The 21538-nt window shown below is 44.6% G+C and overlaps 1 protein-coding gene across 2 annotated transcripts in view; it reads right to left on the bottom strand.

The window, feature by feature from the left end:
* Nucleotides 1–21538, bottom strand: part of LOC137536565 (ubiquitin-conjugating enzyme E2 D4-like) — a 49758-nt gene that overhangs the window by 11807 nt on the left and 16413 nt on the right. Inside the window, exons 2-4 of one of the 2 annotated variants that reach the window (XM_068258810.1) lie at nucleotides 1516–1579; nucleotides 1408–1439; nucleotides 123–200 (exon numbers count right to left, since the gene is read on the bottom strand). In XM_068258810.1, the coding sequence (XP_068114911.1) occupies nucleotides 123–200; nucleotides 1408–1439; nucleotides 1516–1579 (174 nt within the window). The remainder of the gene's footprint in view (nucleotides 1–122; nucleotides 201–1407; nucleotides 1440–1515; nucleotides 1580–21538) is intronic. The other variant, XM_068258811.1, reaches the window with a different exon arrangement.

Raw genomic sequence — 21538 nt, 5'->3', positions numbered from 1 at the left:
AAGGGTTTGATAAAGCTTAGTGAATTGAGGCCTATAGTGTACCTAGCATTACAGCTTATGAACCAATCACATACGGTAATTAATGAGCCTTGTTGGGTGACAGAAAAGAAAATAGATTTTACCTTTGGTGGCTTGAATGGATAATCTGTCGGAAACTGGATTGTGAGAAAGAAGACTCCTCCCTGATATGGACTGTCAGGCTGTAGAATAAAGAAGAAATAAAAAAAAAAAAAAAAAAGCACAGTCACTAGAAGTCTTTCCATACTTCAATTTCTAGAATTATGTCCCAATTTCCAGGGTTTTTTTTTTTTTTTTTTTTTTTTTTTTTTATTACTCCACCTCAGTACAGAAGGCCCATTAAAGAGACACTGAAGTCTCAAGAAAAACATTTTTATCTAAAAAAAAAAAAAAAATGCGTTTAATATGCTAGCCCTACCTAAACCACAGCATTCCCGCCACTGTAGTCTATCTAAATTTCCCAAACCCCCACCTCCCTCTCCCCTGCAAAATCCACAACTTTGTTGGTCGTGGATTTTGCTGCTATAGGAGGCAGAGCTATGAGCCGCAGCTCTGCCTCCATTCACGTCTATCAGCCGCGTATCTCCGCCTCTCCCCACCCCACTCTCTGAGAGGGAAGGGAGAGGCGGCGACCCGGGCTGATAGACGCGCTGAGAGGCAGAGCTGCGGCTCATAGCTCTGCCTCTCACGGAAGCGCTGCCCGGATTGCCCCCCAGGGAGTTTGGGGGGGGATTTAGATAAAGTAAAGTAAACCTGATGGCATGTGTCAGCCAATTTAGAGTTTTAAGAGGGTCTGAAGTTAATCTGGAGAAAAACAAAAACAGATACTTACCTAAGGAGAGGGAAGGCTCTGGGTCCTATTTAAAAAAAAAAAAATAGTATAAAACTTGAGTAGCTGCATCCCAGCTGGGATGCAGCCACTCTACTTTTTATACTATTCTTTATTTTTTCTTAATAAAGAGCTATGTTTCAAAAAGAGCTAGGTTTTAAAAAGAGCTATTGATACTGGAGGTGCCGACCCTTTTTGGAGAAATATTGGCTGCCGCCTGAGAGATCCGAAAGGACGACTGGTCTGGGCATTCCTCTTTTAATGTTTTTTTTAACTCATGGGTGCGGATCACACTTGGACACCTTGTGCATGCACAGTACGGAGATGCTTTGGGAGCACTCAGGCTTCTGAAGACTACCAAAGACTCCTGCGGTGGGAGATTTGAACAGGGGAGCCAGCACTGGAATGAGGGGACCGTGAGAGAAATGGGAAGGCTCAATAGGACCCAGAGCCTTCCCTCTCCTTAGGTATCGGTCGTTTTCTCCAGATTCACTTCAGACTCTTTAAAATTAAACAACATCAAAAACAACCTATACGAAAACACAAAAATGCATACTTACGGGTCCCATAATTGTTGCTTGCCAGTGAAACACTGAGGAAAGAAAACCAAATATAAGAAAGGGATCATTAACAGTTTAGTCTACAAATATTCCAGCATAAAAACTTACTATCATCTCCTACTGGTCCTGCTGAGCACTGGGCAGGAGGGTCACGCTGCAAGTCTGTTAATTCCTTCAAAGCAGAAATAAGAAAAAAAACTCTAATCTTAAGATACAAATATTGGAACATTATAGTGTCAACTTATTAATTAAAAAATGCCCAATAAGATTTGTGTTTTGTTTTTTTTTAAATAGTTTATATTCTTTCAGTAGCCACAAACTAGTATGTTTTGGTTGCCAAACAGGATAACATTGCCCTATATAGCCAACAACCTTTATCATTTAGAATGATGACCCACCTGCTCCACATAAACGATATCCTGGAGCTCTTAGCATGTGCGATAGGCAATTATCTTTTGAAATACAACTACCAACTTCCAAAGGGTCCAGTTCTAAGCCCGGACCCTTTCATACAAAGCTCAGCGTAAGCTGCCTATTCCATACATTTCCTTACTAGTTTCCAGATACCATCCCACCTGTAAGCTTTGCTCCTCCCAGACACCTGTCCTCTAAATGGTCACCACTTATCAGTTTCAACTTTCTTGTAACCCTCTTCCACGCCATGTTTGCTATGCTCCGAGTCCAGAAACCTTGAAAACGCAGTTTAGTTGGCCATATACCGGTCAATCTGCCACCAGACCGACCATCAGATAGATTGGGGGGCAGGGGCTCATATATAGTGTTGGGCGAACAGTGTTCGCCACTGTTCGGGTTCTGCAGAACATCACTCTGTTCGGGTGATGTTCAAGTTCGGCCGAACACCTGATGGTGTTCGGCCTTATAAGTTCGGGTTCGCCCCGAACTACTGAATGGCCGCCGAACAGGGCCCTGTTCGCCCGAACATGCCGCAATACGGCCCCCCTATGGGGTCGCAGGCATAAGGGGGGGGGCATGCCCCGATCGCGGGGGGGGGGGGGCGGAAATTCCCCCCACCCCCTCCGCTAGCGCCCCCCCCCCCCCCTCTGCCCGCTTCCCCATAAAAAAAGTTTAAGGCAAGTTAAATGGTACTTGGTGGCTGGCCTGGCACTGGCAGTGGAGTGAGGAGGAGGAGGAGTAGCAGAGTGACGCGTTGAGGCCGGGCAGCGGGCGGTTCAGCGGTAGTACCCTTGTGGTACTTCCGCCCTTTCTCTGACCTCACGTCCTCTGCATACGAGGGTACGCGTCACGCGTACCCTCGTATGCGTCATCACGTAGAGGACGTGAGGTCAGAGAAAGGGCGGAAGTACCACAAGGGTACTACCGCTGAACCGCCCGCTGCCCGGCCTCAACGCGTCACTCTGCTACTCGGACTCCTCCTCACTCCACTGCCAGTGCCAGGCCAGCCACCAAGTACCATTTAACTTGCCTTAAACTTTTTTTATGGGGAAGCGGGCAGAGGGGGGAGCTCTAGCGGAGGGGGTGGGGGGAATTTCCAACCCCCCCCCCCCCCCCCCCCCCCGCGATCGGGGCATGCTCCCCCCTTATGCCTGCGACCCCATAGGGCCCCCAAAATGGGCATGTTCGGGGGTCCCATTGACTTCCATTGAGTTCGGCGTTCGGGCCGAACATGCCGAACATCTGGCCCATGTTTGGCCCGAACCCGAACATCCAGGTGTTCGCCCAACACTACTCATATACTTTGTACTTGTGTTGCTGGATGTAAAATTGTATTAACAATTTGTGGTCTCCACTACTGTCTGTTTTGCACTCTGTACAGTGCCATGGATGATGATGATGCTATATAAATCCCAATACAAGCTAACGGTGAAAGCATTTCCTTTGTCCCTGCGTAGGTCAGTTAGCAACACATCCCTTAGACTAAAACTTGAGCCATTCGAGAAATGTTTTTAATAAATGTAAGACCCTCGGCTCCAGCTCGAAGCGGTCAGTATAAAGCAACACATTTAGCCCGGCAACGGAAGAGTGCAAGGTGCTGAAGCAGAGAGAAAGGCTATTAGCAGCTTCACACTTTACATCCGCCAGGAACATGCTGCAAATGTATGCAGCGCGGAAACTCTCACAGACTGCAACCATTCACCTGACAGTCGCTTCAGAGAGGGTATTCCAACACTAAAGACTAGACGTTACATGCTCAAGGGAAAGGGACACTTTCAGGGTAAAAATGCTAAATCCATTCCTGAGCAAACTGGAGCAATCATCCTGATCCCAACCCAGAGCAAGCATGCAGGATAGTGTAGCTGGGATCAAGGGAGCAGTCCTAAGTGCCTGTACAAGGCTGGTTCTGTGTGAGGTAGGAAATACCTATAACAAAAATAAAAGGGGGGAAAAAAACGAACAAGCTTCCGTCTGAATAAGGGCAGGTTCAGACAGACGCTTGGGGGTGATAACCGCGTTGTTTCCCGTGGACGACGCTTAAATGGGAGTGGGATGAAAAATGTTTTTTTTTTTGAACAGCAGCGGCGTTATTGTAAATGCCGCAGCAGATCCTATCATCTTGTCCTGACTACATTCGGAGGTCAAAATGAGAAGAATGAACAACGGGAAGCTCCAACAAAGGTTAACAAATGCTTTTCACACGGGTCGTATAGGCATTGGTTCTTCCCATTCGATCACTGATCAAATCTCCCGGTAATCTATTGCACGGCATGTCAGACTGATCATCTTTTTGTCCATATGTACTGAAAACCGATTGACATGATTGATTGCACAGAAAAATCTCAGATTGGAGGTGGGGCAGGAGCAGCGGCAGTTCGACGGCCTACAGCATTGCAGTGCAATTCCACGGCTAATTGATTTTGATCAATTGATCATGCTGAAATATATGGAAAATGTATGTGTTAGTGATGTTAGCTACAAGTATGTAGCTACTCTTAATCAGAATCTAAATTACATAGCGCTGCCCGCTGCGGAGGGGGGAAAACTTACCTATGCCGCCTATAGCCGATGCGTTCCACTTGCAGTCCACGTAACACCACTACTTCTTCCTTCAAACTTGAAAGGAGGAAGTAGTGGTGCTGTGTGGCCCACGAGTGGAACACATCGGCTACAGGCGGCATAGGTAAGTTAACCCCCCTCCGCAGCGAGCAGGCTAATTTAAAATTTTGATTACGAGTCGTTGCATACTCATGGCCAAAATCACTAGTGTGTGGGAGGAATCCCTCCCTCACTTTGGGTGGCAATCCATGTGTGCAAGGTCATCTTTTACTACTTGTGAGCAGCTGTATCCATTAAGCCCAGTTTACATGGGTGTCGGGGCAAACGCAGTCTTCGCTTGCTTAGCTGATGCTAAAGGATTTTCTACTACTGAGCAGAAAACACAATATAAAAGTGTGTGCTACTCAAGTAGGTGAGGTGTGGCCATACACATCGGTTTGATTTAGTAGTAAACACGCAGTTTTATCAGCTCAGATGTCATAACCAGATTAACATTCTAAAAACATTCCAGTTTGCACAACTTCTGACAAAATCTTTCCACTGCAAAAATTTCACCTAGTTCCAGCAGTTTATAAACAAAGCCTAAACAAAACAAAAAAAAACGACCAATACTTTTTTTGTTGTCTGCTTTTCAAAACCAACCGTGTTTATAACCGTGTTATAAACCGTGTTTATAAGTAATGCCGCATTTAAAGTAGGAACTGGCAATCTGATATTGAGAAGCACAGTATTACAGTGCCATAATTACCATGAAGTCTCAATCAGACATCTCATTCACCGGAACGTTGGAATAAAGACACGTACACACAAAAAACGCTCGTTCAGAGATCATGGCCCAGATCCCTAGGATGACCACTCCAAGCACAAGCTTATACAGACAATGTTTGGCTAAAGCTGACTGTTGTGTCCTGTGTCTCTGGAAGAAGGGAGGACGGCATGGAGCACAATGGCTTCAGGAACATAGCATAAGAAGGGGAACAATGGGCTAGTTTCTTGCTGCTCTGATAGGCCTTACTTGGTATCACATTTAAAGGTGCTCATTAAAGCGGATCCGAGATGCAAAACTATAACAAGTAACTTCTCTATATATCTTATCTAAAGTTTAGATAGTTTACACAACAAATCTAGCTGCCAACAGCTTCAATAGAACAGGATTCTTTTTTCTTGTGCTACAATGACAGCAGCCATGTTGTTTGTAAACATTACACAGAAGCAGGTTTATCTGCACCTTGAGCGAAAAAACCTAATCCCCCCCCTCCTCCCTTCTGCCTCTAAAATCTCTGGCTAGTAATACCTCCCCCCTCCTCCTCCCATGAGCCCTTGCTACTGTCTGAAAGTGCCTTGGTTCTCTGAAAACCTGTGGGCGTGCCTTGTTTAGTTTATAGGGAATTACAGTATTAAAACAAAAACTAAAAAGGATTTGCTTGAGGAATGCCCTATAAACAATAGGAAAGGAACCCAATTATGCAATGTGTAAAAGTTCATCTCAGATCCGCTTTAAAGGATACCACAACTGACATGTGACATGATGAGATAGACATGGGTATGTACAGTGCCTAGCACACAATTAACTATGCTGTGTTCCTTTTTTTCTTTCTCTGCCTGAAAGAGGTAAATATCAGGTATGTAAGTGGCTGACTCAGTCCTGACTCAGACAGGAAGTGACTACAGTGTGACCTTCACTGATAAGAAATTCCAACTATAAAACACTTTCCTAGAAGACAATGGCTTCTGAGAGCAAGAAAGAGATAAAAAAGGGGGAAATTCTTATCAGTGAGGGTCACACTGTAGTCACTTCCTGTCTGAGTCAGGACTGAGTCAGCCACTCACATACCTGATATTTACCTCTTTCAGGCAGAGAAAGAAAAAAAGGAACACAGCATAGTTATTTGTGTGCTAGGCACTGTACATACACATGTCTATCTCATTATGCCACATGTCAGTTGTGGTATCCTTTAAAGGGAACCAGAGAGGAACGGGCTGAAAAAAAAAAAGAACAAGCTTTTATACATACCGGGGGCTTCTTCCAGCCCCATAAGCCTGGATCGCTCCCACGCCGCCATCCTCCGCTTCCTGGAACCGCCGTTACCGGGCCCGTCACTTCCGGCGGACGCGGCCAATTGTCCGCATCACAGGGGCTCCCTCCATACATGTACGCATGCGGCTGCACAGCAGGCAGCCACATGCGTACTTGTATAGAAGGAGCTCCGTGTGATGCGGCGAATCGGCCGCGTCCGCCGGCCGACTGGCGGCAATGACGGGACCCGGTACCGGCGGATCCAGGCAGCAGATGACGGCGGCGTGGGAGCGATCCGTGCCTATGGGGCTGGAGGAAGCCCCAGGTATGTATTAAAGCTTCCCCCCAACCTCTCTGGTTCCCTTTAAGGATCCAATTTACTGAATGATCGGCCATCCAGATTGTTTCAACCAATCAGAAGCAATCGTTCAGGCCCACCAAAAGAAGGACAAATTACAAGCAATCCATTCAGATTAAAAGAGTCATTCCAAAATTTGGATCGTCAATAGAACGATTGTTTGATCGGTATGCGATCTGATCGATCATATGGTCGATAGGTCGGGAGATTTCACTGTTAAAGGACATCCGAGGCGGAAAAAAAAAAACCAGATAAACAATTTTATCAGTCCTCCTCCTTCTAAAAAGGACTTAAATTTATCCCACAGTTTTATTTTGTATTTGAATCAACTTTTTAAGCTTTTACTGTTTCATGGCCTTTTCTCAATGACACATTAATTGAAGTATACCAGGGCTAAAATAAATGAACTATTGACCTTTTTTTCTCTCTTTCCTGCTCTCCATTTACTGCCACAAAAGTGTTTTAAGGCTGCAAATCCTCATCACTGAGTGTTATGCTAGAGTCTGACCCAGACAGGAACTGCCACTTACAGTACATACCTGATTTTTAACTCTTTCAGGCAGAGAAAGGAAAAAGGGAACACAGCCTAGTTATTTGTGTGCTAGGCACTGTACATACACATGTCTATCACATGTCACCTCGTGAGTCCTTTAACCTTCCTGGCGGTAAGCTATGCCGCCGGAAGGCACCGCTCAGGCCCCGCTGGGCTGATTTGCATAATTTGTTTTGCCACACGCAGCTAGCACTTTGCTAGCTGCGTGTGCAATCCGATCGCCGCTGCTCCCCCGCACCGCAGCCGCCCCCCCCCCCCCCCCCCAGACCCTGTGCGCTGCCTGGCCAATCAGTGCCAGGCAGCGCTGAGGGGTGGATCGGAGTCCCCTTTGACGTCACGTCGAGGATGCCATGGCGACGGGGGAAGCCCTCCAGGAGATCCCGTTCTTTGATCTCCTGATCTCCGAAGCCGATCGGAGGGGCTGGGGGGATGCCGCTGAGCAGCGGCTATCATGTAGCGAGACCTTGTCTCGCTACATGATATAATATAATATAAAAAAAAAAAAAAAAAAAAAAAAAAAAAAAAAAAAGAGGAGGGTTAAAGAGCAGCTTTAAATTAATACTATCGGTACAATTGTTTTTCTCAATTTATCTCCACTTCAGGGTTGCTTTACCAATGCCATCAGTAGCTAGTCACATTGTAAACATAATTTCTGCCTGTACTTTGGCTTTAAACCGCTTCCCTGGTTAGCTGGTTTTCTGGTGGCTATCATGGCATTCAGTAAGAAACAGACTTCAGCCAGCGGGGCAGAGTTTATTCCTGTACGACAGACTGGCTGCTTCGCATTCCTGTATAAATTGTCAATTTAAAGAGGAACTGTAGTGAAAATAATAAAATGGCTTTTTTTTTACAATAAAGTATAAATTAATAGATTTATTCAGTGTTTGCCCATAAAAATAAATAAAAATCTACCCTCTCCCTGAGAAAAGAGATTTTACAACAAATTCTAAAATTTTAAGTGGTGACATTTTTACGGTAGTTCTGCCAGATCTCTGTGGAATGTTTGTTACTGAGAGTTCTATGCACAGAGGGAGATACTGGTTGCTTGGCAGCTAGAAAGACGTTATTTCCCACAATGCAAAAAGGTTCACAGACAGCAAACTGTCAGGACCATGGCCATGACTCCACATAGTGGTGAGCGATGTGGCCTGCAGATACGGTTCCCGACCGGGGGGGGGGGGGGGGGGGGGCTGGGGGGGAAGCAGCCTTATTCAAGCTAACAAGGCTGTCACCCCTCAAAAACACTTCTCAATGCCACCACTAGGTGCTGCTAGACACTTCAACAATTACCACTCTGCTGCCGAGTAGTCTGCACTCAGTCCAGCGTTTCGTATTTGGGTCAGCTTTGCGCTTTAGACACACTCTCTCTCTCTCTCTCTCTCTCTCTCTCTCTCTCTCTCGGCTAGTACAGCAGAAGTCAAACTTATTAAATAAATATTAATATTTCAGAAAGAGGTGGAACAGTGCAGAAAATATATACAGAAGATTTACAAAAACAAAGTAAAAACTACAAACACACAAGACAGTTTGCTCAAAAATAAAAACTGGAATAAAACATTACCAGCATGAACAGAGCATCGTTTGCGAGGAGCACGCAGTCACTGGTCAGAAACCAGGATAGTCCTAGCATCTTTGCTATCTCCAGGGAACTACCATAGTGTGAGTGGCGAGAGAGAGAGTGCATGTGTTACCTGGCTGGTTTAACCAAAACCAATTACCTGGCTATCCTGCTGATCCTCTGCCTCTAGTACCTGGTACACACCATGCAATTTCCCATCATATAGATGGGTCAATAGAAAATTTTGGACAGATCCGATCGGATTTCCAATCGTTTGATCGATTTTCTGATCACTTCTATGCAAATTGATCAGAAAAATGATCAGAAATCAGATCGGACCTGTTGGAAATTATGTATTCGACCCATCTGACAGGAAATTTCATGGTATGTACCAGGCTTAATACTTTTAGCTATAGACCCTGAACAAGCATGCAGCAGATCAGGCATATGACATTGTCAGATCTGACAAGATTAGCTGCATGCTTGTTTCTGGTGTGATTCAGACACTACTGCAGCCAAATAGATCAGAAGGGCTGCTAGGCAACTGGATTGCTTAAAATAAATATGTGCAGCCTTTATATTCTACTCACTTCAGTTGTCCTTTAAGAATCATTTAGCCACCTCCAGGCAGCAAGCCTGCATGTACTGACTTTCATCAAGAAGATAGACCAACTATTTTTACAATTGTATTTGGAGTATAAACAACTAGCATAAATTAGATTGTAAGCCTATTCGGCAGGGCCCTCCTCCCAATGTGCTCTTCTCCACTATTACAAGGACTCAGTGACTTGTCTGCTATACTTATCCCTACATTGCAATCCATGTACAATTGTTTATTGTTACATAACTAGTTTGTGTAACATTGTTTAATGCTGTAATGTGCTCCATCTATTGTACAGCGCTGCATAATGTGTTAGCGCTTTACAAATAAAGTTTAAAGTGGATCCGAGATGAACGTTTACTCATTGCATAACTGTGTTCCTTTCCTATTGTTTATAGGGCATTCCTCAAGCCAAATACTTTTTGTTTTTGTTTTAAAACTAATTCCCTATAAACTAAAGAAGCCACGCCCACAGGTTTTCAGAGAGCCAAGGCACTTACAGACAGTAGCAAGTGCTCATGGGAGCTCAGTCTGGGCAGGAGGAGGGGGAGGTATTACAAGCCAGAGATTTCAGAGGCAGAGGGGAGGAGGGGGGGGGGATTAGGTTTTTTTTGCTCAAGATGCACATAAGCCTGCCTCTGTGTAATGTTTACAAACAACATGGCTGCTGTCATTGTATCACAGGAATAATCAATCATATTCTATTACAGCTTTTTGCAGCTAGATTTGCTCTAAACTTTAGATAAGATATATAGACAAGTTACTTGTTATAGTTAGTTCTTAAAGCGGATCCGAGATGAAAAACTAACAGCAAGACGCTGGAGTAATGAACAAAATGAAATGTGCTGTGAAGAACAGCAAAACTATGTCCACTTTAAGGCCAAGTTTCCATCTGTGCGATTTAACCACCCCTCCCCAATTCTGAATTACAGCCCACTAAAATCAAGAGGCTGCATCCAAATTCAAGTACAGGGTGAAAGGCCTGGTCCACACCAAAACCCGCTAGCAGATCTGCAAAATGGTAGCAGATTTTGAAACGCTTTTTTTTTATTTTTCTATGGCGTTTTGCTAGCGTTTTGCGGATTGCTGCAGCAGATTTCAGTATAGTACATTTCATATATTGTTACAGTAAAGCGGTTACTGAACAGCTTCTGTAACAAAAACACCTGCAAAACCGCTCTGAAGTGCCGTTTTTCAGAGCGGTTTGCGTTTTTCCTATACTTAACATTGAGGCAGAAACGCATCCGCAATCCAAAAAATGCCTCACCCCGGGAGTATGCGTTTCTGCAAAACGCCTCCCGCTCTGGTGTGCACCACCCCATTGAGATACATTGACCAAGCGGATCGGCAGCCGCAAGCGGCTGCAGAAACGCTGAAAAAGCCGCTCGGTGTGCACCAGCCCAAAGAGAGGATTTAGAGTGCTTGCTGCGTTTCTTTGGTCATTATGATTTTGTATCAGGATGGGTGCCACATCCGATCTGTAAACAGATGCAGCACCCTTTTGCCAGCGTAGACTAAACTAAGGAATCAGATCTTCTCTGAACTGAAAGTGGATGTGTGAAATCATTTTTTCTTCACATAACCTAATGTTCTTTAGCACCAGCATGATTGGCATAACTGCCGAGTCGTTCCCTCTCCCTGTATATAAATTATGCATGGTTGTGATGCAATGAATGAATCCTCGCCAACATCAATCACAGTTGCTCCTAATCTAAATGTAAACAACTTAGCTACCCGAGTGCGACAGTACCCTCACCCTCCAGACGCAGAGGTATTACCAGCTTTAGGGGGAGAGGTTCTTTTAGGAGTGCAATTCACTGTATTTATTATAAGATCTGACATTATCATATTTACATATTTAGTGTTTATGTTTTGACTTTATTCCATATGTAAGGCTAGGTTCACAGTGAGTCATTGCAGTGCTGCATAATGGCCATATTGTAACAGGACTTTCCACACTGGGGTGAAAAAAAAACAATGCAACATACAGTGTGGCCGGTGCAGTCTATTGGAGTACGGAATCCCAACGCACTGCAATACCACGAGCGGTGCGACTTTTCCATTTCAGAGAACGTGGCCCCCACTGTGAACCTAGCCTGAGGCCCATATAACTATTAATATGGGGCTGATCTTGTGACTTCAGCGTACAGTATTATACTGTAATTGTCTCCTGCTGGTTGTAATATTCTACTGTCTCTGACTCACTCATTAATAAAGTTTATTCAAACTATTTATATATTTGAAGCAGATGTATTCAGTACTTCCTCTTGTGTTGCTATTATTAGTCTGCTGAGCTGCACATATAATTAGTTATATTTATCTACTGTATTTTGAACACCACCTTAATTTATTGGGTTTGGTGCTTGTTCCATAAAGTGTTTTGTCATGTATAAACAGCTTCCGATAGCTGCTAGGGCATGCTGGCAGTGTTTGTCCCTGTACTGCGTATGCAACAACATTATGTTAAAGCAAACCTGTGACTTAAAAAAAAAAAAAAAGAAAAAAAAAAAAAAAAAAAAGGAGGAATTGAAAAGTTAAGGGGTCTATACATTCATCGATTTTCCCATTTGATTTGTTGCAGATTCTATTCATCTGCTGTGAATAGATTCACCAAAATGTCAGATCAATTGATTTTTGACAGATTTTGTCTAAAAGCCGATATAAAAATATATTAGGACAGGATAGAAAATTGTAATCAATTGGGGGTTGGGCAAAAGCATTGGCAGGTCGATGGCCTATAGCTCTGCATTGCATGCAACTCTGCAGTTTGATAGCTTTGTTTCAGAATGGAATCAATCATTTTGGAACATCGGGTGGAAGTCTACAAAGGTGGCCATACATCAGGCAACTTGGCGGACGATCGACCATCCGATTCTGAAAATCTGTTCCCCCGAGTGCATACCCGATCAACAACGCAACCAATTTTGGGCCAAATTTGGTTGCATTAATCGGTCGGGCATGCTGCAAGAAGTCGGGCCGACTTGCTTGAACTGGTGGTAACGGCGAGCGTTTTCAGGACGAATGATAAAAACCCCGGTGCTGTTCCCACGATGTAGAATGTGCTGCAAGAGTGCGATTATACATTACATGTCCTGTATCATGGTGGCTGTCCACCACTCTTATATTAGCCGCATACACGCTCCACAGGTACACTTTAAAAGGACAACTGTCGTGAGAGGTATATGGAGGCTGCCATATTTATTTCCTTTTAAGTAATACCAGTTGCCTGGCAGTTCTGCTGATCCTCTCCCTTTAATACTTTTAGCCCTAGCCCCTGAACAAGCATGCAGCAGATCAGGTGTTTCTGACATTATTGTCAGATCTGACAAGATTAGCTGCATGCTTGTTTCTGGTGTTAATCAGACACTACTACAGGCAAATATCTCAGCAGGGCTGCCAGGCAACTGGTATTGCTTAAAAGGAAATCAATATGGCAGCCTCCTTATACCTTTCACTACAGTTCTCCTTTAAGGACCATGGGCTCAAACCCCCTAAAGACCAGGCCATTTTCACAAAATTAGGCCACTGCAGCTTTAAGGCCTCACTGTAGGGCCGCACACAAGTGATTCCACCCCCTTTTCTCCCCACCAACAGATCTCTCTGTTGGTGGGCAAGGATCGCTCACAGGATGTTTTTGTTTTTAATAAATATTTATGTTATTTTAATAAAAATGAATGTTATTTTTGAGGAACTCCCTCCCTCCGCCAGCCAATCAGTGCGATCAGCTGTCATAGGCTTCAGCCTATGACAGCGGATCGCTGTGGTGCCTCCCAGGGGGGACAGCAGTTTCACGCGGCTGTCCCCAGTACAGTGCTGCCATAGATCGCAGCGCTGTACAGCAATAATAGACAGCGGTTTTGCTGTCTAATAGGCTCCGAGCAGCGATCACCACTGGGAGACTGAAGGCGGAGCTTCTCCATCCAAGCAGAGATACTCACGCATTAGTGCGCGCGATCTCCTGCAAAACACCCCCCCAGGACTTTACGCTGATCGGCATTGGCGTGATGCGGCCCTCTAGAGGTTAAACAATACCAGTTGCCTGGCAGCCCTGCTGATCTGTTTGGCTACAGTAGTGTCTGAATCACACCAGAAACAAGCATGCAGCTAATCTTGCCAGTTTTGAAAATAAAATTGTCTGATCTGCATAAACTTGTTCAGGGTCTATGGCTTAAAGTATTAGAGACAATAGATCAGCAGGGCAGCCAGGCAAGTGGTATTGCTTAAAAGCAAATAAATATGGCAGCCACCACATCCCACTAACTTCGGTTGTCCTTTAAAGATATTGTCAGTTCCATTAATGAAGCCCAACTGTATTTGCTAGCATTGGCTGCAAGTGGGTTAAATAAAAAAGCCTCTAACTTCTGTGTATTTACAGACACTGCATTCAATTAGTAGAATTCCTTTGGATTGGAAGGAAGAAAATAAAATAAAAAAAAAAATAAAAAAAAGGTGAGCAATCGTTCTCTGGATGATGTACATGTCGCAAGTATCACAGCCAGTTTAAAATGCTGGAAGCAACGCAACGTAATTGTCTCCTGAGTAATAGAACCAGAATAGCAGTCTCTGCACATCCTAGAATGTGTCACAATATTAATTAGTTTCAGGCTTACTGTCTTAGCTTTGAGAAAAACAAAATTGACCTAAATTACTGAGTGGAAGGATGCTGATCAGTGACTGCCAGCTATGACTTGAAAGGAGTAGAATGCTGTTCAAGGCACAGACCAGAGCCAGACATCCTGCTCCTCATACACCACACAGCTTACATTGCTACTATCATGAAGTGCAATACACAAGGTTTGTGCATTGCATATACAGAATACCATTTTTGCATTTATTTATTTTTTTACACCTGGCTGAATTTGCAATGTTTCCTGTACTACTGTTGGACACGGCTTGACTGGATTGTACAACATCCAATCAGCCAGACCATTCCTGCGGACACCGGAGGCAGAGGGAGGAAGTAGGTGGCGTCAGGTGATCTCTGCAGAGTGTAAAGGTGTCCATACACTTATAGATGGGCATCCAATGTGGCCAAAAGCTATACAAGTCTCAGATAAGAGAAGGGTGTATGTCTACCACACACTGCAAATAGATTTTTTTTTAAAGTTTCAGATTTTAGCGGTAAAGGCAAAGCCGAATTCCTACTCCACATTAGAGTGAGTAAAAAACAGAATTTCATGTAGATCTAAATCAGGGCTGTAGAAATGGCGGCCCGCATTCGGCCCTCGAGAGCCCCTGCTGTGGCCAGTGTTTGCTACCCCGCTCATCTCACTACCTCTGGCATGCCCACTTCTTTCTCTGTGCTCAGCTCCGCCCCCCCCCCCCAAGCCAGGACATTGCTGCACTACCACTGCCAGACCAAGACCCCCAGGAGCTTGGCCCTCCATGGAGTTGGACAGCAGTGATCAGAGGATTGGCTATACCTCCAATAGCCTATTCACACAAATACATAGCACATGTATCATCTCTAAAGGCGTGTAGATAGATGTCGCCCAACGGTGATCAGACCCAATCCCTCGCAAAATATGGCAGGGCCAAGGCTGTACAGACACGTAGTTAGCCTGCAGGCTAGCGACGCGTTCTGTTGCAATGTGGGGGCGAGCAGGGAGAGCACCGCAGATGTGACATCACAGTGGGCAGGGAGAGCAGGGAGAACAAAACTATCAGCCGTTGCTTTGCCAAACTGACCTGCCTGGCGGACCACTGGCCAGATGGCAGTCGGGGTCTGCTTTACACACACCAGATTATCGGGTGTACACCCTTCGTGTAAAAGTGTAATTGGCTGGTTGCTATGGGTTACCACCTTTGTTCGGCACCATATCACAGAAACTGCGATAACTTGACATTCATCACAGCAGCAACAGGCACAGAGGGAAATCAGACTTCTTCAAACTTTAAGGATTTTATTTGGCAATATAGGTATACAGCAGAAAGGCAGTCATAAGTCTTTAAAGGGAACCTTAACTGAACGTAGGGTAAAGAGTTTCACTTACCTGGGGCTATTACCAGCCCCCTGCAGCAGTCTTAAGTGACAGCGGGGGACTGGAGGATTCCAGAGCGGCTCCGAGGGCACAGGACTGTTGCAGGGGGCTGGTAATAGCCCCAGATAAGTGAAACTCTTTACCCTCCGTTCAGTTAAGGTTCTCTTTAAGGGTGCCTTGGCAATGCAGGAATCTTGCGTTTCATAGCCTCTTAAAACAGGTATAGTACCTGTCTTAGGTTGGTCTTAATGTTACCTCTCTCTAAGACCGTAGCGATAGAGAATTGGATTGGAAGCCAGCGAATAGCTTCACGCTTGCTTCTACAGTATGTGGATGGGCGGCGCCAACACGGCTATTCTATACGCGGGCCACCAATATTTTAAGGTAAAGTGGGTATCATCTATTAGTTATACAGTTTGTGTTTGGGGAGCCAGTGAGAAAAAGTCTTGTCGGGCCGCATTTAGTTTGAGGACCACTGGATTAGCGGGTAATTCCCGCTAATTGCTAAAGTGCTAGCGCTTTTTAAAAGCACTAGTACTATTTTACGCTATGGCAGTGTTCTCACTGCCGCAATTGGCGCTGATCATGGGCGTTTTGCAATTAGCGCCAATCCCCAAAACGCGTTACGTGAAGCATTTTTGTTGCGACTGTGGTACAGTGCTTAATAAAGCAGTGACCGCAATCACTCTGAATCGCGGGAGTGTCCAGTGACTTTACCGCGCTAATCACGGAAAAAAAAAATCACTCGCACAAAACGTTTTGCGCTTTTAGATGTGAACTCTCCTGTGCACACACAGCAGTTTCCTCAATCTAACTCCATCATTGAGGCAGCATGGTAATTATGGCAGCAACACTAAGTCATCATAGCAGTGCAATACTGTCCAGTGATGCAACCTGCACCTACAGCTTGAGTCATGACAGATAGTTCTGGGTTTACTGGCATCTTGTATGCGCAGTGAGTGTACTATGCTGTACTGGGGAAGAGCATATATAAGCAGCAATTATAGCAGTATCCGCCCACATAATTCATTACAAATGTGTCACAGGAAGAATATTCATGTAAAATATTAACAAGTACTGGCACATGGGGTTAGTTGCATTAAGCTGCATTTCCATGTGCATATCAAGGGACATGAAAAATAATCTAGTCAGTCCAGGTAAGGTTAATGTGGCTGTTCCTTCGCCTTGATTGCACTGTATGCAGCAAGCCTGCAAGACTTTGATCACGCTCTCAGCAAATGTTTAACTTTTTGAGACGGAAACAGGAAGAAAAAAAAAAAAAAAAAAAAAAAAAAAAAAAAAAAAATCAGTCAAGCGGCCACATTTCTCTTCCGGATTTACCTATTAAAGCGGACCTGAATTGAGAACTTCCTCTCTGCTCTAAAAAATACTAAACAGCATAATAACCTTTATAGAAAACCATTTCTTTCTTACAAATCCTGAAATGAATCTGCAGGGTTTCAACTTCCTGCTTTCACGGAAGCAGACATGTGGCAGTCAGGTGATACAGGGGACAGATCAAATTACAACTTGTGCTTACTCACAGATGAGGGGATATTAGACAGGCTAAACTCGCTAAATACATACAAGATGCATTTCTCTGTTTTACTTCTACCCTGTCCACTTTAAAGGACATCTGATAAGAAAAACAATTGTATCTATCCTCATTCTCCTAAAAATTTGACTTTTTTTTTTTAGATATCCTAGTTTTATTTTATATTAAAATCTAGTTTTTAAGCTTTCACTGTTTCATTGTCTCTGCTCAATGACACCTTCATTGAACTATACCAGAGCTCAAATCTATGAATTATTCACCTTTTTTTATTATCCCCATTTACAGACAGGAAAGTGTTTTATGGCTGTATTTACTTATCAGTGAGGGTTATGCTATAGTCTGACCCAGTCCGACCCGGGCAGAAACTGTCACTTGCACACCTGATTAACTTTTTCAGGCAGCGAAAGAAAAAAAGGTACACCGTCTAGTTATTTGTGTGCTTGGCAATGTACATACACGTCTAATGTCACCTCGGTTGTCCTTTAAGACAATGCAAACAGCAACTGCAAGGTGACAGTAACACTAACACTACCAGGCTTCAGTTTACTGCAGATTGACTCATTTATTGCGCATGTCACTCACAAGAAGTCTGTACCATATGGAGGTTTACATGGTGTGAAGGTTTAATAAAACTACAAATATTGTTTGTGTTGATGGTTAAAAACTAAAATACACACAATAGTAATGTAATTATGCTGATGAATTTCAATTTATGTAAATGATAAGCATAAGCACTCCCAGATCATCCTCTGATCATTAATGCATTATGTATTTCCTATCTCTGAAAAAATCTTAGAAACGCCTGGCTCTTATTAACATGTACTTGCCTTTACCAGCAGTCTGTTCTGTACTTTGTATACACAGTACACCAGAGCTGCTGTATCTGCAGGCTGCTGGTCTCAACTTTACTTCAGCTTGCATTGTTAAAGGGAAGGTCCAAGCAAAATTAAAAAATGAGTTTCACTTACCTGGGGCTTCTACCAGCCCCATGCAGCCATCCTGTGCCCTCGTAGTCACTCATTGCTGCTCCAGTCCCCCGCTGGCAGCTTGCCGACCTCGGAGGTCAGGGGACGCATTGCGTACATTTTTACGCATTCCTGCTAGTGCAGGAACATTAACACATACATTTTTACGCGTTAGTGGTTCAATGCGTAAAAATGTACGCATTGAACCAGTAACGCGTAAAAATTTATGTGTTAATGTTCCTGCACTAGTAGGAATTCGTAAAAATGTACGCAATGCGGCCCCTGACCTCCAAGGTCGGCAAGCTGCCAGCGGGGGACTGGAGCAGCAGTGAGTGACTACGAGGGCACAGGATGGCTGCATGGGGCTGGTAGAAGCCCCAGGTAAGTGAAACTCATTTTTTAATTTTGCTTGGACCTTCCCTTTAAAGAGAACCAGAGACGAAGCACCCTCATATTTTATTACATTTATCAGTGGGAACATGACAGTAAACACCTATCATGCTTTTAGTTTTATTCTTAGTCTAATCCATCTGTTGACTGATTCAGTCTAGGTTTGACCTAGAATCATTATAGCTGAGTCATGCTTCTGTGGAGTCTTTTCAAGCCCAAGCCTGCCCCCTCCTAGCTCAGATTTCCTACTCAGAGCTGTTGATATGGGAGGGCTGCTGCTGCCGAGAAAGAAGCTCTGAAACAGACAAGTGTATCTGTGTGCACTGTGTAGCCAGTCATGATCTACTCTATGCAGTTTCATTTCTATGAGAGACACTTCCTACAGGCAGCCACACAGCATGCCAGAATAATAAAGTTGTAAGCAGACAGATGAAAGGCTGCAGCAGCCCTGCTTGTCTATAGTCTCAGAGGCTAGACAGCACATCCAGAACAACTCATAACCTGGAAGCAGAAGGTATATGAGCCGGCGGCCATATTGGATATTTCCTGGATGGATATTTCCATGGATAAAAAAACACTCAAAAAGGCACACCAGAGTGGCAAAATTATCAGGTAGAGCATTTATTCTTTACAAGCTATCGAACGATAAGTTTAATTTTGTGTGAATCGTTCATCTCTGGTTCCCTTTAAAGAAGCAAAGAGGCCAGAGATGACACCACAGTAGGAGTGACCAAGGATCCACTGTGAAGCACTGGCTGCGGTCACTAACAGGGCTTTACAGGGCACTCTGGTTACCGCCCACATCCCAAAAACATACAGATAAGTTAAAGTAAAACTTAAGTGGAAAAAACTGCAGGGCTGTGGAGTCGGAGTCAAGGAGTCAGAGTCGGGGCAATTTTGGGCACCCGGAGTTGGAGTCGTTGATTTCATTAACTGAGGAGGAGTCGGAGTCGGGAGTCGGATTCGGATGATTTTTGTACAAAATCCACAGCCCTGTTAAGTATTAGGCTAAGGAGTCGGAGTCATTTTGGGTACCCGGAGTTGGAGTCGTGGTTTCATAAACTGAGGAGTTGGGAGTCGGAAGAATTTTGTCCTGACTCCACAGCCCTGGAAAGTGACACTTATGAAAGAGGTTTTCTGGGGACGATTCTTTGAAGTCTCCGCACGCAGGGCCAACAGCAAGCTGACAGTGGGCAACAGAACGCATGTGTCATGGCAGCGCATCCCCAAAGGGAATCATATGCGTTTTAAATTGTGGAAAAATGCATGAAAATCCTGTGTGCTGCAGTGACGTCCAGACTGGACTGTATACAGCCCTACTGCCAGAATGGAAGGTTACCTTAAAATGTAAGATCACTACTTACAATGTTTTGTGGAGGTGGTACAGAATTTAAAAGTTGCTGCTGCACAGATGGACGGCTATTCACAGCTCCTTGTGATTCCTCACTCTGACCATAAATGTGAGCAGTCCCAGTGTGCTAGTGTGGACTGGAGAGCTATGGGGAAGAGATGCAGGGAAGCACCAAGCATTTCCAAAATAGTGAAACTAAAGATTAGGGGGTGGTGCAAAGGACAAAAAAAAAATAAAAAATAAATAATAATAGATCTCAGCAGGCAAATACACTTTTTTTTTTTTAACAAGCATTCCAAGTTGACCAGTCAGAAGCAGTGTTTTCTCTCGGTTTCTACTCAGTGTGCAGAAAGCATTTAACCCTTCCCGGAACCTCCAGTGTCTTTATATAAAAAATAAATAAATAAAAAAAATGAAATAAAATGCCAGTGAAATATGAGAATGTATTACTACAGGCATGGCAGAGTGATGAACAGTACACATGGCTTTTATAAACACCATAGGATGCAAGGCAGGGAAAATGCTTTAATGTAACCCAAGCAGGGAAAAACTACAGTTGCAGTGCTGGCCACAAAGTTAATTTCATTCAGCAGTGGAAGGAATTGGGTGGGGCTAAGTGATCAGCTCTGTGCTGAAGCAGGAGCTCACGCTCTTCTGGCAAAAAGGAACTACAGGAGTCACCCAACAGGTACTTTAAGGTCTCCTATGCGTGGGGCAGCTGAAGGCGCTCGCTAGCACTCAGCAAGGGCAGTGGACAGGTGGTGCAACCACCCCCTACCCCCCTCCCCCCCGCGCATGGAACGATTTTCTGCTACTAGCAATGCCTACTCTAGAAATAGACATTACATGAGTAAGACTTCTCTTCAGATAAGTACTGAATGATTCATCTACTGAACTATGTGCAAGTGTGAAACACTGACTAACAATGCAGTGCTTACTAATGAAAGAAACCATGCTGTGTTATCTGTTCAAGAAAAATAAAGGATAAAAGTCCACACATGCCTCTCCCCCTCCCTCATATGAGGGAGCGGTGCCCCTGAAAAATAAAAACAATTCTGCCGGCATTTACTGCCAGCAGGGGGTGCAGGGCGTATGGGCAAGCATGAGAAGCACTCTGTTATTGCTAACAGGACTTCTCTGGAGACTGGAAGATCCAACTTGTTTGTGTTGACAAACAGTAATGCTGGGCATACATGGACAGGAGGGAGGCTTATCCATCGAGCCTGATGGCTTGATTGATAAGATCCAACCTGTCCGACACCCAGCCGGATAGATACTGTGCTCGATACCAGCGGGGTTAACATCGGGAGAAACGAGAGGCTGATTAGCAGCCGCCCACAGGGAGAAGCGGGGGATCGATCCGCGTGGACGAGCGGGGATGCGCCGGCATCGAGCCAGTGTATGGGGCACTATACTAGCTATACTGGGGCACTATACTAGCTATACTGGGGCACTATACTAGCTATACTGGGGCACTATACTAGCTATACTGGGGCACTACTTGCCCATACTGGGCACTATACTAGCTATACTGGGACACACGGGGGGGGGGGGGGGGGGGGCGAATCATGCGGCCTGCACCAATCCAGCATTTCCTACCCCCGGCTTATATGTGGGGTCAATCATTTTGGAGCTATTCTACTTTAGGGGACCCACCGCAAATCCCCATAGATGGATAGGTAAGCATATCCTCTAACGAATTGTGAGGTTTTCAGTCAAAAAAAAAAAAAAGTTGAAATGGGCTGTGTAGGAGCCGCCGAACGGCCTTAATCTCGGTTCCGTCGGCCATCTTCATTCTGCTGTGCAGGTCCTTTCTTCCTCCTCATTGG

The sequence above is a fragment of the Hyperolius riggenbachi genome, chromosome 10 (genome assembly GCF_040937935.1).
Source record: "Hyperolius riggenbachi isolate aHypRig1 chromosome 10, aHypRig1.pri, whole genome shotgun sequence".
NCBI classification, from domain to species: domain Eukaryota; kingdom Metazoa; phylum Chordata; class Amphibia; order Anura; family Hyperoliidae; genus Hyperolius; species Hyperolius riggenbachi.
The sequence above is the reverse complement of the archived record's forward strand: the minus strand, read 5'-3'. Positions and strand labels throughout refer to the sequence as shown.